This window comes from Neophocaena asiaeorientalis, unplaced genomic scaffold (assembly GCF_003031525.2).
Source record: "Neophocaena asiaeorientalis asiaeorientalis breed wild unplaced genomic scaffold, Neophocaena_asiaeorientalis_V1.1 scaffold275, whole genome shotgun sequence".
NCBI classification, from domain to species: Eukaryota; Metazoa; Chordata; class Mammalia; order Artiodactyla; family Phocoenidae; genus Neophocaena; species Neophocaena asiaeorientalis.
The window spans coordinates 10,124,323-10,137,050 of record NW_020173679.1 but is presented as its reverse complement, the minus strand read 5'-3'; the positions used below and the strand labels follow the sequence as shown (position 1 = coordinate 10,137,050).

At 43.1% G+C, this 12,728-nt stretch overlaps 1 protein-coding gene across 1 annotated transcript; it reads right to left on the bottom strand.

The window, feature by feature from the left end:
* Window positions 1-1,037: 1,037 nt before the first annotated feature.
* UTS2 (urotensin 2) lies at window positions 1,038-5,764 on the bottom strand. Its single transcript, XM_024749890.1, has 4 exons — window positions 5,662-5,764; window positions 3,747-3,854; window positions 2,606-2,647; window positions 1,038-1,159 (listed from the first exon to the last, which is right to left on the bottom strand). Exons 1-4 carry the CDS (start codon window positions 5,762-5,764, stop codon window positions 1,038-1,040), a joined length of 375 nt encoding a protein of 124 aa, XP_024605658.1.
* Window positions 5,765-12,728: the final 6,964 nt, after the last annotated feature.

Here is a 12,728-nt window from a genome sequence, read left to right as displayed (position 1 = left end):
GTCTTAGACAAGGAAACGGAAGGTTTATCAGACCTGCGCTCTAAAGAGATTTTGGATCGTTGTTGACAAGATCAATACCAATTATGTGGCTGTTTGGTGCAGACCTGACCCTTCATTCCTCCTGAGTTGGGGGTGTGATTGGCTACAGAGCCGAGAAGGGGAGCCTGGGTTTCCCATGAGAAGTGCTGTCCCGCGGGCATGGGCCGTACTGGGAGCTGCGTGGAGCTCGCGGGTCTCAGCTCCATACTCTCTATACATAGATAAGCTACGATGGTATAGATGTATTAAGAGGATAAGTTAGTATGTGCACACACGCACATGCTTTTTAAAAATTAACACCCAGGCTATATTTCCATTCCACAATCTTAAATCCCACCTCAAGTTTCTTCTCTAAGAAACAGATTATGAAGGTATTTTTCTAGTACTGTGCTCCTTGAGCTCACAGAAACTGACATCAAACAAGCTTCAGTGTTAAGAGATTAAAGTTTTCAAGTGTTCAGTACTTAGGTTAACTAAGGGAGAGGGGATCGGAGTGTGTGGACGCCCTCCTTCAAAAACAAAGGAGAATTCAGACTGTTCCCAGCCCTCATCTTTAGGCATCCTTCACTTTGGATGATTTTCCAAGCTAAGATACTGATTTTTTTTTTTTTAAGTAATAACTCACGTTATTTTTAAGGGTTGAGAGGACATCATCACTAAGATAATGTAGGTTAAATGATTTGTAGTTTTACTGTTTTAACTAAAATTTACTTTTATGATTTTTTCTTCTTAGTATTTGCTTTTCATTTATTTGTTTACTTTTAAACTTTTAGATAATTCTTTAAAGATAAATTGATGGATAGATTTTCAGGATATCTTTATAAGTGAAAGAAACACTCATGATATTTGTAAAACATAGAGGATTTATTTTCCAAATAATAATGAACAGGGTATAGCTTGCCTAGTTTTTCATCTATACTGCTTTCAAATCAAGCGTTTTTTATTTACTTTTTCTAAGACGGTTGGTTTTGAGTTGCCTAGTAGATGCTCATGTCACTTCAGACACAGTATTTCCAGAAGCATTCAGAGGGAGTTCCACGTTTCTTGTATGGCTTCCTGATTCTGGCTAAAAGGTGACTCAGTAAAATGTTAGGATCTTGTCCTGAAAAAGCCTGAAATTAAAACAATCCAAATAAAAAAACAGGTTATCAATGAATCGAGTCCTACACACACTAATAGGAGCCTTAGTTCCTTTAAAAAGTGTTTTCTTGCTGTTTTATTGGATAGGATTGTGGTGATCGCCCAGCGTGTAGGTTCTGGAAGGTCTCCTTGTGCCCTACCTGTGGTCCATCCAGTCTGTTTAGCCCTGTGATGGCCGTGAATTTTCCTAAACCCTCACTGGCCTATTTCTATTTAAATCTGTCAGTGACGTGTTCTGTCCATTTACTGTCTTCTCTGTAAAGGAGGCCTTTTATTTGCCTTGAAATTAACTTCTTTAAGCATGGACCCTTACTTTTTTTTTTTTCTGGGATTTCATGAGCACATACTAATCACCTTTATGATTTTAGAGTCTTTCATCATAACCCTTCTATTCGGAACAATATAAACATCTGAATGATAACGTTGAATGTAGAAGCCATCCCCATCCCCTTCTGGATGGTTTACCTGCCCTGGGGCCTCAGGTGATGTATGCCATCTTCAGAATTGAGGGATTCCAGAGTATATTTTTATAAGGATGGTAATGGGTGCTACACCAAAAAAAGGTGTCTCCAGTCAAAATATTTGGGAAATGCTTGGTTAAAATTAAATACGCTTATCTCATTTCCTGGAGGCTTTAACATGCTAATAATGTACATAAAGATATTACCAGGACGGGAGAGGGGCCAGAACCCAGGGCATCACTGTAGGCTGGCTCGTGGGACTGGTATACCTGGAAAGCCCTTCAGGAGACACTAATGTAGAGTTGGAGGGGTTGATAATGATGAAATACAGATTTTTCTTTTAGTGTTTAAGGTCCTCCATTAACTGTGCACCATTTCTAACCATTTAATATTGTCGTTCATCAGTCCCAATCACAGTCTGTCTTCTGCACCCAAAACGATTTCCTTCATATTCTGCTCTATCACACATATGACATCTCAGGGTTTTGACCGTGTCTTTCTTCTATTTAGACATCATCTGGCAGTGCTTGTCATACTTTATTTAACGTGCGTAAGAATCACCTGGGGAATCTTGGTGAGATGCAGCTTTTGATTCAGTAGGTGCTGGGGGGTGGGGGCTGAGAGCCTGCATTTCTCACAAGCTTCCACAGGACACCAGTACTGCTGGCCCTCGGACCACGCGAAGATGATCAATGACACAGCACAAGTGGATGACAAACTTGAGGGCATCTTAAGCTCATTACAATAATTTATCCAAAATGGACACTGGATAAGTTCTTGTTGCATCCACACTTATATGGATCAAACTTTGGAACATGCTTTGAAGTAATACTGACTGACCAGTTATTCTAAGGTGTGATTTCTACCGAAAATGCTCGACTGGTTCATGAATTGAGGCTCCTCCAAAGTCACGGCATAGCATGCTCACTTTTGTAACGTAATTCTCATGATGGAGATACTTACCTTTCTCACACTTCGTCTTGGGTAAAAAATGTTGGTACCGAGATCTGGAAAACAGTATTTTGAAACCATTCGTCATCAGATCTATTATTTCCATTTTACACTTGTCTTATTTAAAACGCACAAAATAGAATATTCCTAAATCACGTCTAGTTTCTGATTTTCCTTTTTTTCACGCCACGGTGATATTTACCTGAAGGAAGATAGGCAGGCACCTGGTTCTTTCTCGCTTCCGGAATTCACAAAGGGCACTGCATTTTCCTGAGTTAGCAGTTCAGTAGTTTATCAAAAATATTTTATAACAAGTGAAATTCTTTCTACTAAACAAGGTCTATTAAAAGACCCCATTTTGTTTCCAGAATGTCCTGAGCATTTCTATCAGTGCTGGGAGGAATACCGTGACAGAGAAAGTGGTGAAAGCTGCCATGTCATGGATTACTTTGTGTGCCACTGTGCTGGACATTTTACTTGCATTTTCTCATTGACTGAACTTCACAATAACCCCATGAGATGGGCATTGTTATCATTCCGTTTACTGGTTTAAGAAACTGAGGTACAGGTAGATTAAGTAATTGGCTTAAGACTTGAGTAAGTGGGAAACGAGGATTGTAAATTTCACTTATTGAAAACTGGGATAATGCCCTCCTTCCCCCCAAAATAAAAGTCCATACAGAGAACAGATATACTGAGGGGCCAAACAGAGCAGGATGCTTGGAAGGAGTTGCTGAGAAAAAGAAAACAGAAGATGTCAGAGGAAGTCTTTATGCCCGGAGGGGAGAGCGTTGGGTAACTAACTCATTTTATATAGCTGATCTTTATATTCCAAAATAGGATTTTACCTCATCTGATTCATGAGCACAGGGAGTAAATTCAGTGGCAAAAAAATCAGACAGGCTGGGGGCTTCCCCGGTGGCGCAGCGGTTGGGAGTCCGCCTGCCGATGCAGGGGACGCGGGTTCGTGCCCCGGTCCGGGAAGATCCCACATGCCGCGGAGCGGCTGGGCCCATGAGCCATGGCCGCTGAGCCTGCGCATCTGGAGCCTGTGCTCCGCAACGGGCGAGGCCACAGCAGTGAGAGGCCCGCGTACCGCAAAAAAATAAAACAAAACCAAATAAAATTAGGCTGTAAACACAAGAATCATTTTACCTGCTTTCCTAAGACCATCTCCTGTCTCTGCACCTGACATCTCTGGCAGCATCTGCAGAAGGGAAGCTCTTTCCAGCTCATCCAAAGTTGATTCGACATCTTCAGGTGCTACACAGAGTAGAAATAGATAGCAACTCAGCTGATTCTTCAATCACTTCTGCTCCTATTGCCTTTTCGGGGGTACCAGGGACAAGGAGATAACACTAGAAAAACTTCAAATGCTAAATTCCGGGTTTGTCGCCAGTAGTATTTTAACCAAGAAGTAGAAATGCTACAGTCCAGTTCACAAGCCAGCAGAACAGGAAATCAAGCGTGTGACTCTCATTCTGATTCCTCCTGCCTGTGTGGCCTTGCCAGGCCGCTCACTGCCTTGAATAAGAGGGTAGGGCTGAGCCACAGGGTCAGTGAAAAAGCACTTCCACTTACAAAGTGATTCTTCCTCATTTCTATTTACCTACTGCTGCCTTTTGCCTTTTGCTTTTAGACACATGGGTGGCGAAATTGGAGTGAAAGGAAAAATGAAGGAGTGGTTTTCTAAAAGACGGGATTGTTAAGGTTCTTCCTGTAAAGCAAATAGGATGGCATCACCTCTTATCTGCCTGGCCTCCAAGATTTAGGCACAATTGTCAGGAAAGAGTCAGCTTTAAAATACTCTTTAAAGAAGTCGATAGCAACAATTTCAGGGTGAAATTTGGTCAGCTTAGTGGCATAGAAGATGCAGGGGACGCGGGTTCGTGCCCCGGTCCGGGAAGATCCCACATGCCGCTGAGTGGCTGGGCCCGTGAGCCATGGCCGCTGAGCCTGCGCGTCCGGAGCCTGTGCTCCGCAACGGGAGAGGCCGCAGCAGTGAGAGGCCCGCATACCACAAAAAAAAAAATTTAAGTGAGATACTATACTCATCTAAGTTTGGAAAAATCATAATCATGATATGTAATTTTTTGAGGATGACAGTAATATCTGAATGTTCCTTCTTGGTTTCATCTTATGCTTTTCACTGTTCTTTATTTTAAATAGCAGAGATTCAATAAAAATGCCCGATTTAGCCATTAAGATGACTGCCACTTACGAGTTCAGTGACTGTGGAAGTTGACTGATAATGCATGAATTAGAGCTTGACAATTATCAGAAAGCTGCTTGAGAGAAACGTTAGAGAGTAGAAATTATAAAATCAATGGCTTAGAAGAGATTTTTTCCTTTATTAAAAAAAAATGTCTAAAGTACCACAATTAAAGACAAGTTAAAATGCTTATGAACCTAGTACCCAAGCACCAACCTTTTCGTTTCTTAAACTAAATTAAGAGCTGACAGCACAGTAAGTATCTGCTTAACTGATACACTTTAAGAGAATTCAACTCAGAATTGAACTGAATGAAACATGAATCAAAAGGAAAACATAAATGTACTTGGAAATCTGTGTCATCCCTAGCCCCAGCTAGTCACTTCTTTATTTTTTAATAAACATTTTTGTTTCATATAACATGTGTCAGATGATTACTTTTTAGCTTAAAATAAGATACAATAAAAATATTTTACCCTATAATTGGAACAACCAATTCTGCATTCATCCAGTTCATTTAAAATAGAAACGAAAAGCAATGATGTTTTAAATTTAGTGCCATTTTCAAAATTGAAAAAAAAAAAGAAACAGCTGATCAAAATAACTTAGAAATATAGAAGTGACATTAAATAAGCAATGTTACCCTTCTACTTTTACATTTTAGGAAGGAAAAAAAAAACCGTATCCATTACTGACTCTGAGATGTGTTGTAAGGACCCTCAGAATTCTTTTCATAGCTGGGACTATTAATTTCACAAGACTCCTTTAAGAAAGAATATTCATTCTTATCTCTAACATTGCATTTAAGACCCTTGAAGACTCTTTCAAGACTGACATAAGGGAAAGAAATCATTTTACCTGAGAGCTGCAGGGGCTCTTCCCTGGAGTCAAGGACAGGAAGAGACCAGAGAGGATTTAAGCATCCTATGAAAAGCAAACAGCAGGAGACCAGCTTATACATGATTGGCAGGAGACCGAAGTCTTCCTTCTCAGCTTCTGTTTGTCAGAACTCTCAACTTGCTTCTTCTCGGGGATATAGCTCAGTGGTAGAGCATTTGCCTGCAACTTGTTCCTTCTCATTCTGTGATCAGCGATTATATATATTATCCTATGACCTCATATCATCCCCTACAAAAAAAAATAAATAAATTTATTGGCTGTGAAGGCGGAAAGACAATCACTTTGCATTGATGTAATTTTTCAAAGTAGCAACTCATAGACAATAAATTTACTGTCTTGTTGCCTAGTGTACAAAATAGGTATTAAATAAAGAACAGTTACGTTTATAAATCTGGCAAAAGGAGTAACTGAGAGCAATAAATCATGAGTTAAAGAAAGGATAAGACATGAGTTGGAGTGGCCAAGGCAGAGACATGGATTTATGAGTCCTACCCAGCAGAAGTATTGTGGAGCATGGCAAGAAATTTGTTGCTTTCCTTTTTTTTAATCTTTTGTGGATGAATAGATGAATTGTCATATTGTTTTCGGGGCTGCCATGCCTGAAGAATGACTGTGGAATAAAACTCAAAACCAGTTATTTGTTTTTAAAAAGTGAAGATAAGTTAAATGCATAGCGTACATTCAGGCTCGAGGCAAGTTGTGTACATACACTAGGCCTCAGGTAAAACTGCGAGTATAAGGGTCTTCAGAGAAGGGAAATAACTTTCCTGAAAGTTGGACATTACTCATTAAGGAGGATGAAAAACAAGCCTGAAAACCTGGCCGGTAAGTATTTCCAAAATGTCACTGCTCTTCCGCTTCCACTCTGCCCGGCGGCTCCCAGCCTGGATCGTTGCAGTCGCCTCCTTGCAAACATCCTCAAGGCTGCACTCTGCCCACCAGTCTCATCTCAAAACAGCACAGTGATGCTATTAGCACGTTAAGTTAGGTCACATCGGCGCTTTGCTCAAAACCCTGTACTGGACCTGAACGTAAAATTTAAAACTAAAGAATTTCTAGGAAAATAAATAAATAAATGAACACCTTCACAACCTGAGGGTAGGCAAATATTTCTTAGACATGACACCAACCATATAAGAAAAGAATGGATAAACTGGACTTCATCAAGATTAGAAACATCTGCTCCTTGAAAGATACTGTTAAGAAAATGAAAATGCCAACCACAGCTGTGAGAAAATATTCACAAAACCAGTGCCAGACTAAAGACTTCTCCAGTATATGTATAAAGAATCCCAACTCAATAAGTCAGCAACCCAATTAAAAGAATGAGCAAAAGGTTTGACATGAAAACATACATCCAACAAACACCTGTACACAAATGTCCATAGCTGTAAATAACTAAAGGACCCAGGTGTCCATCAACAGGGGACTGGATAAACAAGCTCTGCTACATCACACAGTGGAATTCCACCCAGCAATGCAAAGGAACTACTGATAAACGCAACATGGACAAATCTCAAAAACTTTATGCTGAGTGAAATGAGCCAGACCCAGAAGAGTACATATGGCATGAGTCCATTTAAATGAAGTTCTAGAACAGGCAAAATGAATCCGTGGCATCAAAAAACAGTTCAGTGAGAGATGGAGGGTTGACGGTGGGGAGACAAAGAACTTTTGGGGGTAATGAAAATGTTCTAACCTTATCAAGGCAGTGGTTTCCTTGGTCAAAACTCATCAAACTGGGACTTTCCTGGTGGCGCAGTGGTTAAGAATCCGCCTGCCAATGCAGGGGACACGGGTTCGAGCCCTGGTCTGGGAAGATCCCACATGCCGCAGAGCAACTAAGCCCGTGCGCCACAACTACAGAGCCCGCGAGCCACAACTACTGAAGCCCGTGCACCCTAGAGCCTGCGTGCTGCAACTACTGATGCCCACGTGCCTACAGCCTGTGCTCCGCAACAAGAGAAGCCACCGCAATGAGAAAACCACGCACCGCAACGAAGAGTAGTCCCCGCTCACCGCAACTAGAGAAAGCCCACGTGCAGCAACGAAGACCCAACGCAACCAAAAATAAAATTTAAAAGTCATCAAACTGTGCACTTAAAATGGGCACGTTTTATCGTATGTAAGTGATACCTACGTAAGGCTGATTGGTTTTAAAGATTTAAAACCACGGTCTCCTGACTTCAGTTTCACTTCTTCCAATACCGCCCTCCCCTGACAACTCCACTCCAGCCATGCTTCCGCCTTACTACTCCCTGAACGTGCCCCTGCCTCAGGGCATTTGCAACTGCTGCTTCTCCCTCCCCTGGATTGCTCTTTCCCCAGATGTGGTGCCTGGCTCTCTTCCTCACCTCCTTCAAGTGTTTGCTAGAACATCACCTCCTACGTGAGGAATCCCCCAACCCTGCTATTTAAAACTTGCAATGAACCCACCCCCAGCATTCCTCATCACTCTTGCCTTGCTCTGTTTTTTCCAAGGCACTAAGCCCCCTCCAGCACATTATATATTTATATAGTTATTATACAAAGTAGGCACTCAATACATATTTGTCGAATCCGTGAATGGGGTGCCAACCACAGGTCAGGCCTTGTTGAGGGTAAAGAGCAGTGAACAAGAGGAAAAGAAGTTTCTACTCTTATGACCTTCCTAACCAGAGGAGACAGACAACACAACAGATAGATATCATGATTATTTTTTATTACCATGAAGAGGCATAAAGCCTAGTGTAGAGATGCAGCTGTAGGGCAGGTGGTCGGGGAAGATGTTGTTTTATATGGGGCATCCAGGAGGCCCCTGGGAAGGGACAAACGCCCAAATGAAGTGCGGGAGTGATAAGTTTGGAGGCTCCTGCATAGGAAATCGAGGAGGGGTGATCAGGGAAGCAGGAGGAGCACTAAAAGAAGAGTCCCAGGCTTCCCTGGTGGCACAGTGGTTGAGAGTCTGCCTGCCAATGCAGGGGATACAGGTTCGAGCCCTGGTCTGGGAGGATCCCACATGCCTCGGAGCAACTAGGCCCGTGAGCCACAACTACTGAGCCTGCACTCTAGAGCCCGCGAGCCACAACTACTGAGCCTGCGCGTCTGGAGCCTGTGCTCTGCAACAAGAGAGGCCGCGACAGTGAGAGGCCCGCGCACCGCGATGAAGAGTGGCCCCTGCTCGCCGCAACTTGAGAAAGCCCTCATACAGAAACGAAGACCCAACACACCCAAAAATAAATAAATAAATTTTATAAATAAATAAATAAATAAAAATAAAAGAAGAGTCTCAGTGCTAGTGGGGGAGTGGGGGCCACGCTGCTGACAGGCTGGGACACTGTCCAGCTCGGGGCCCTGATACGGGCTGCATGGGGGTCACTAGTGTTTCAACAGGGCAACGACAGGGCAATTTCACACAACCTGTCTGGTGAGGTGGAATGTGGTAGTCTTATTTCAGGCTTATCTCCTCATTCAGCCGACACCTCAGCACCTACCACGTGCCAGCACTGCCGGGTGGGGGGGGACACAGTTGTGGCCCAAGAGGACAGAGATGGCCCTCAAGAACCTGATAGGAGGAATGGGGCCACCAGAAACCACTTAGATCCAGCTCAAGAAAACAAAATGTATTGGAAAGTCACGGGATATCTTCCAGGATCTGAAGAACAGTGCAGTAGCAGTACCCAGAGTCCCATTGGGGCTCTATTGGAAAAAAAAAAAAAAAGAAAGCTGGGCTTTTGATAAACCCCCTTGCAGCAGAATACCTAGGACAGCTATTTGCAAAGGAGAGGACTGTGGCCTCAACAGACATCCCAAATGGAACACATTATGGCAAGAGCTAAAATATATTTATACCCAGGAAGCTTGCTTTCAGAAATATACCTTAAGCTAATAATACCACAGAAGTAAAAAATTACCTGAAGGCATCATCTGAAGCCTTATCTAGAGTGGAGAAGACATTAAATCAAAGGTTGCAAACTCAAGTGCATATAGAAATCAAGAGGTGATAATGTAAATGAGGGAGGCAGGCTTGGAGAATGACAATAGGGAGTAGTGGGGTCTGTAGCAAAGTGGAGGACATATGCTCTCTCCAAAGGTGGATGGATTGCAGCTGCCAAGCTTGAAGTTTATAAATCTGAATCTAAGGGTTATCCATGATTTCCTTGGCAACTAATTAAAAATTTTAAAAAACAACAGCTACAAGAAAGTCCTAGCTAGCACTATGTGTTTTAAAGCAAACACATCCACACAGCATAACTCAACCTACATGCACCCAATTCTGGCCCAAATGCCCAACATAATTGATTGAGTTAGTATAGAGGTTATCAATGTGTAATTTTAGTAATCATTAACATAGTAGCTAAAAGATTATAGGAACTTGGGCGATAGAATAATGTTAATGAATTAGAACATAAGATGATCGACACTGTGTGAAAAAGGGGACTGTGGACAAGAACTGTTATGTAACATAATACGTAATATAAAATTGAAAATAGTTCTGTGAGGGTAAAGGATTTTTTTCTTTTCTTAAAATGCTATTTTGCACATACACATAAAATATATATGTAAAAGTATATGTAGCATATATAACATATATGTATTACGTGTGTGTGCATGCATGCATGCGTGTGTATGTGTAAGCACTCATGAAGTAAAGTCCTGCCAAGAGGTGGGGGAGCAGGCAGGCTGAGACTGGGAGTTTGTTGGTGCCCCTCGAGGAAGTTCAGAGAGGCGGGGCGAGCGCCAGACTGCTCCCTCCCCTGTGGAAGGGGCAGTCGGCCAAGCTTTGTCATTCTCTGGTGACTCAGGGGTACTCCTGACAGTTATTAGTGGTGATTTTACAGCATGGCCTAATTAAGTTACGACTCAAGCTTCAGCTTAAAAGAAAATTAGCTTCTTTCCTTCAACAGACCGTCAAGGACAATGTCACCTTGTCCCAGAAATGTCCTGAGCACGTCACTCGATCCTAACAGTCCTCCAGCAGAGCAATAGGACTTCACATTCATGAACCTGTATGAACAGCGACCACCTTTTTAAGAGGTGGGATTCCTTTCACTAGTCGCAACTTACCTTTGTCAACCGGAGGGGTGTTTTTTGTGTCGCATAGAAGCAAACCATTAATAGGACATGTTTTGGGTGACTTGTGCCCATGGAGCAACGGTACCTACTGGATATAAGTACAAAAGTCACAAACTTCTTTTTAGTCCTTGTGTTGAAATTAATCTAAGTTCACCTGCTCTGCTGCCATATTTACCCCTTCATAACATGGGCAGAACTTTTGAATATAGTATTTACATTGATTGTCCCCGCTTGTGAGGGCTCCTTGAGGAGAAATTGATGGGAAGTGACTTTGGCAAGTGTTTGAAGCCTGTTCGGTACATTCTTGGTGATGAGTAACTCTCCTAATTCAGGATGAACCGTCAGGAACGGGCTTGTGCCCTTCAAATATTGCAAGAGCATTTCAGTAGCCATTCTTTTAGGCCGACCCTGGACTGTGGAAGTTCAGAATCAGATGTTCAGCTGATGTTGAGTTTGTTTCAGATGGCATGGGGTCCACTCTTATTTCTGTTCGTGTAAAAATCAGAGGTTATAGGCTCTCAGATATAGATTTAATGTATATTCATTAAAATTCTAAATTTGCCCTCATCTATATTAGTTACAGCCTTAATTTGTATTAAATTATATCTCAGGTAACCATTTTGTGTAAACGGTTACTGAATGCCTGCCTTGTCGGTTGCGTGACAGCAATAAACTGTGGGACTTGAAGCTTCTCAGCAGAATCAGGAGGGCTTTGCGGGAGAGGCAGGCAAGGGACAGGGGAGGGAACAGCCTAAACCAAGGCCTAGAGGGCGTGTCCCACAAGTTTGCAAAAGGCTGGACACAGCTAACAAAGACCAGAGGGGTTGGCAGGACCGATCGCATCACCAAGTCAAGAAATTTGGGCCGTCCTTTAATAGCCGTGAGGAGACAAGAAGGGGTTCTCAACGAGGGAGTCATGTCATTCACTTGCTCATTCAAAAATACTTATTGAGCACCTAGCATGTGCCAGGTACCGTTCGAGATACTAAGGATACAAAAATAAACAAAGCCTCAGAGTTTACTCCCAATGCCACAAAGAACTAAGTAGGCATAGGAGGGTGATGATGGAGGGGCTATTCTATATAGGGGGTCAGCATAGAAGGAAGTGAGGAGGGTGCCATACGGCCATCTGAGAACAAGAGCATTCCAGGCAGTGGGAATAGCAAGTGCAAAGGCCCTGGGGTAGGATTGGGCTATGCCTGTTTGAGCAACACCCAGGAGGTCAGCGTGGCTCAAGCAGAGTGATCAAGGGGGGAAACGTGGAAGTTGAGAACAGAGAGATGGTAGAAGGACAGATCTAGGTTTCTAAGGACTTAAAACAGCTTTAAAATGAGTAGGATAGGAAGCCCATTTGGAGCATTAGTATGACTGTGTGAATTATGTTTTAAAAAGCTCACTCTGGCCACTGTGTGGGAAGGATACTTCAAGGGGGACAGGGCAAAAGCAGGGGGACCACCCTCTGGAGATGAGAACTAGAGGTGGTGAGAAGGGACAGATTCTGCAACTATTTTGAAGGAACAGCCAGCGGAATTTGCTGGTGAATTGAAGGTGAAAGATACATCGAGGATGACCCCAAAGTTATTGGCCTGAGAACCTGGAAGGGTAGCGTCACCTGTGACTAAAGTGCAGGAGCAGGTCTGCAAGGGATGTCCAGAGTGGTTTGGACACGTTATATGGGGCTGTTAGACACCCAGGGGAGAGGTCAAGAGGGCCACTGGATGCATGCAGGGTCCAGGAGGAAGACCTGGGCTGCAGACAAAACTTGGGAGTCATCAGACAGTATCTAAAGGCATCGGTGTATGAATCACCAAGGAAGTGAAGGTGGAGAGAAGAGAGGAGGGTGCGGGCCCAAGAGCCCCATGAGGAGACATGGAGGAGCCAGCAAAGGGGCCACCGGGGGGCCAGTGAGGGAGACAAGAACCGAGGAAGAGGCCCAATGAAGACAGCGTTTCTAGAAGGAGGGAGGGAGG

What these genes read in the sequence shown, in the direction of transcription:
- UTS2 (XM_024749890.1), bottom strand. Translation starts at nt 5,764, where the DNA reads ATGTATAAGCTGGTCTCCTGCTGTTTGCTTTTCATAGGATGCTTAAAT. An exon ending in AGAGCCCCTGCAGCTCTCAG is followed by an intron (nt 3,855 to 5,661) that starts GTAAAATGATTT and finishes TACTCTGTGTAG; the next exon opens with CACCTGAAGATGTCGAATCA. An exon ending in AGATGGTCTTAGGAAAGCAG is followed by an intron (nt 2,648 to 3,746) that starts GTAAAATGATTC and finishes ACTGTTTTCCAG; the next exon opens with ATCTCGGTACCAACATTTTT.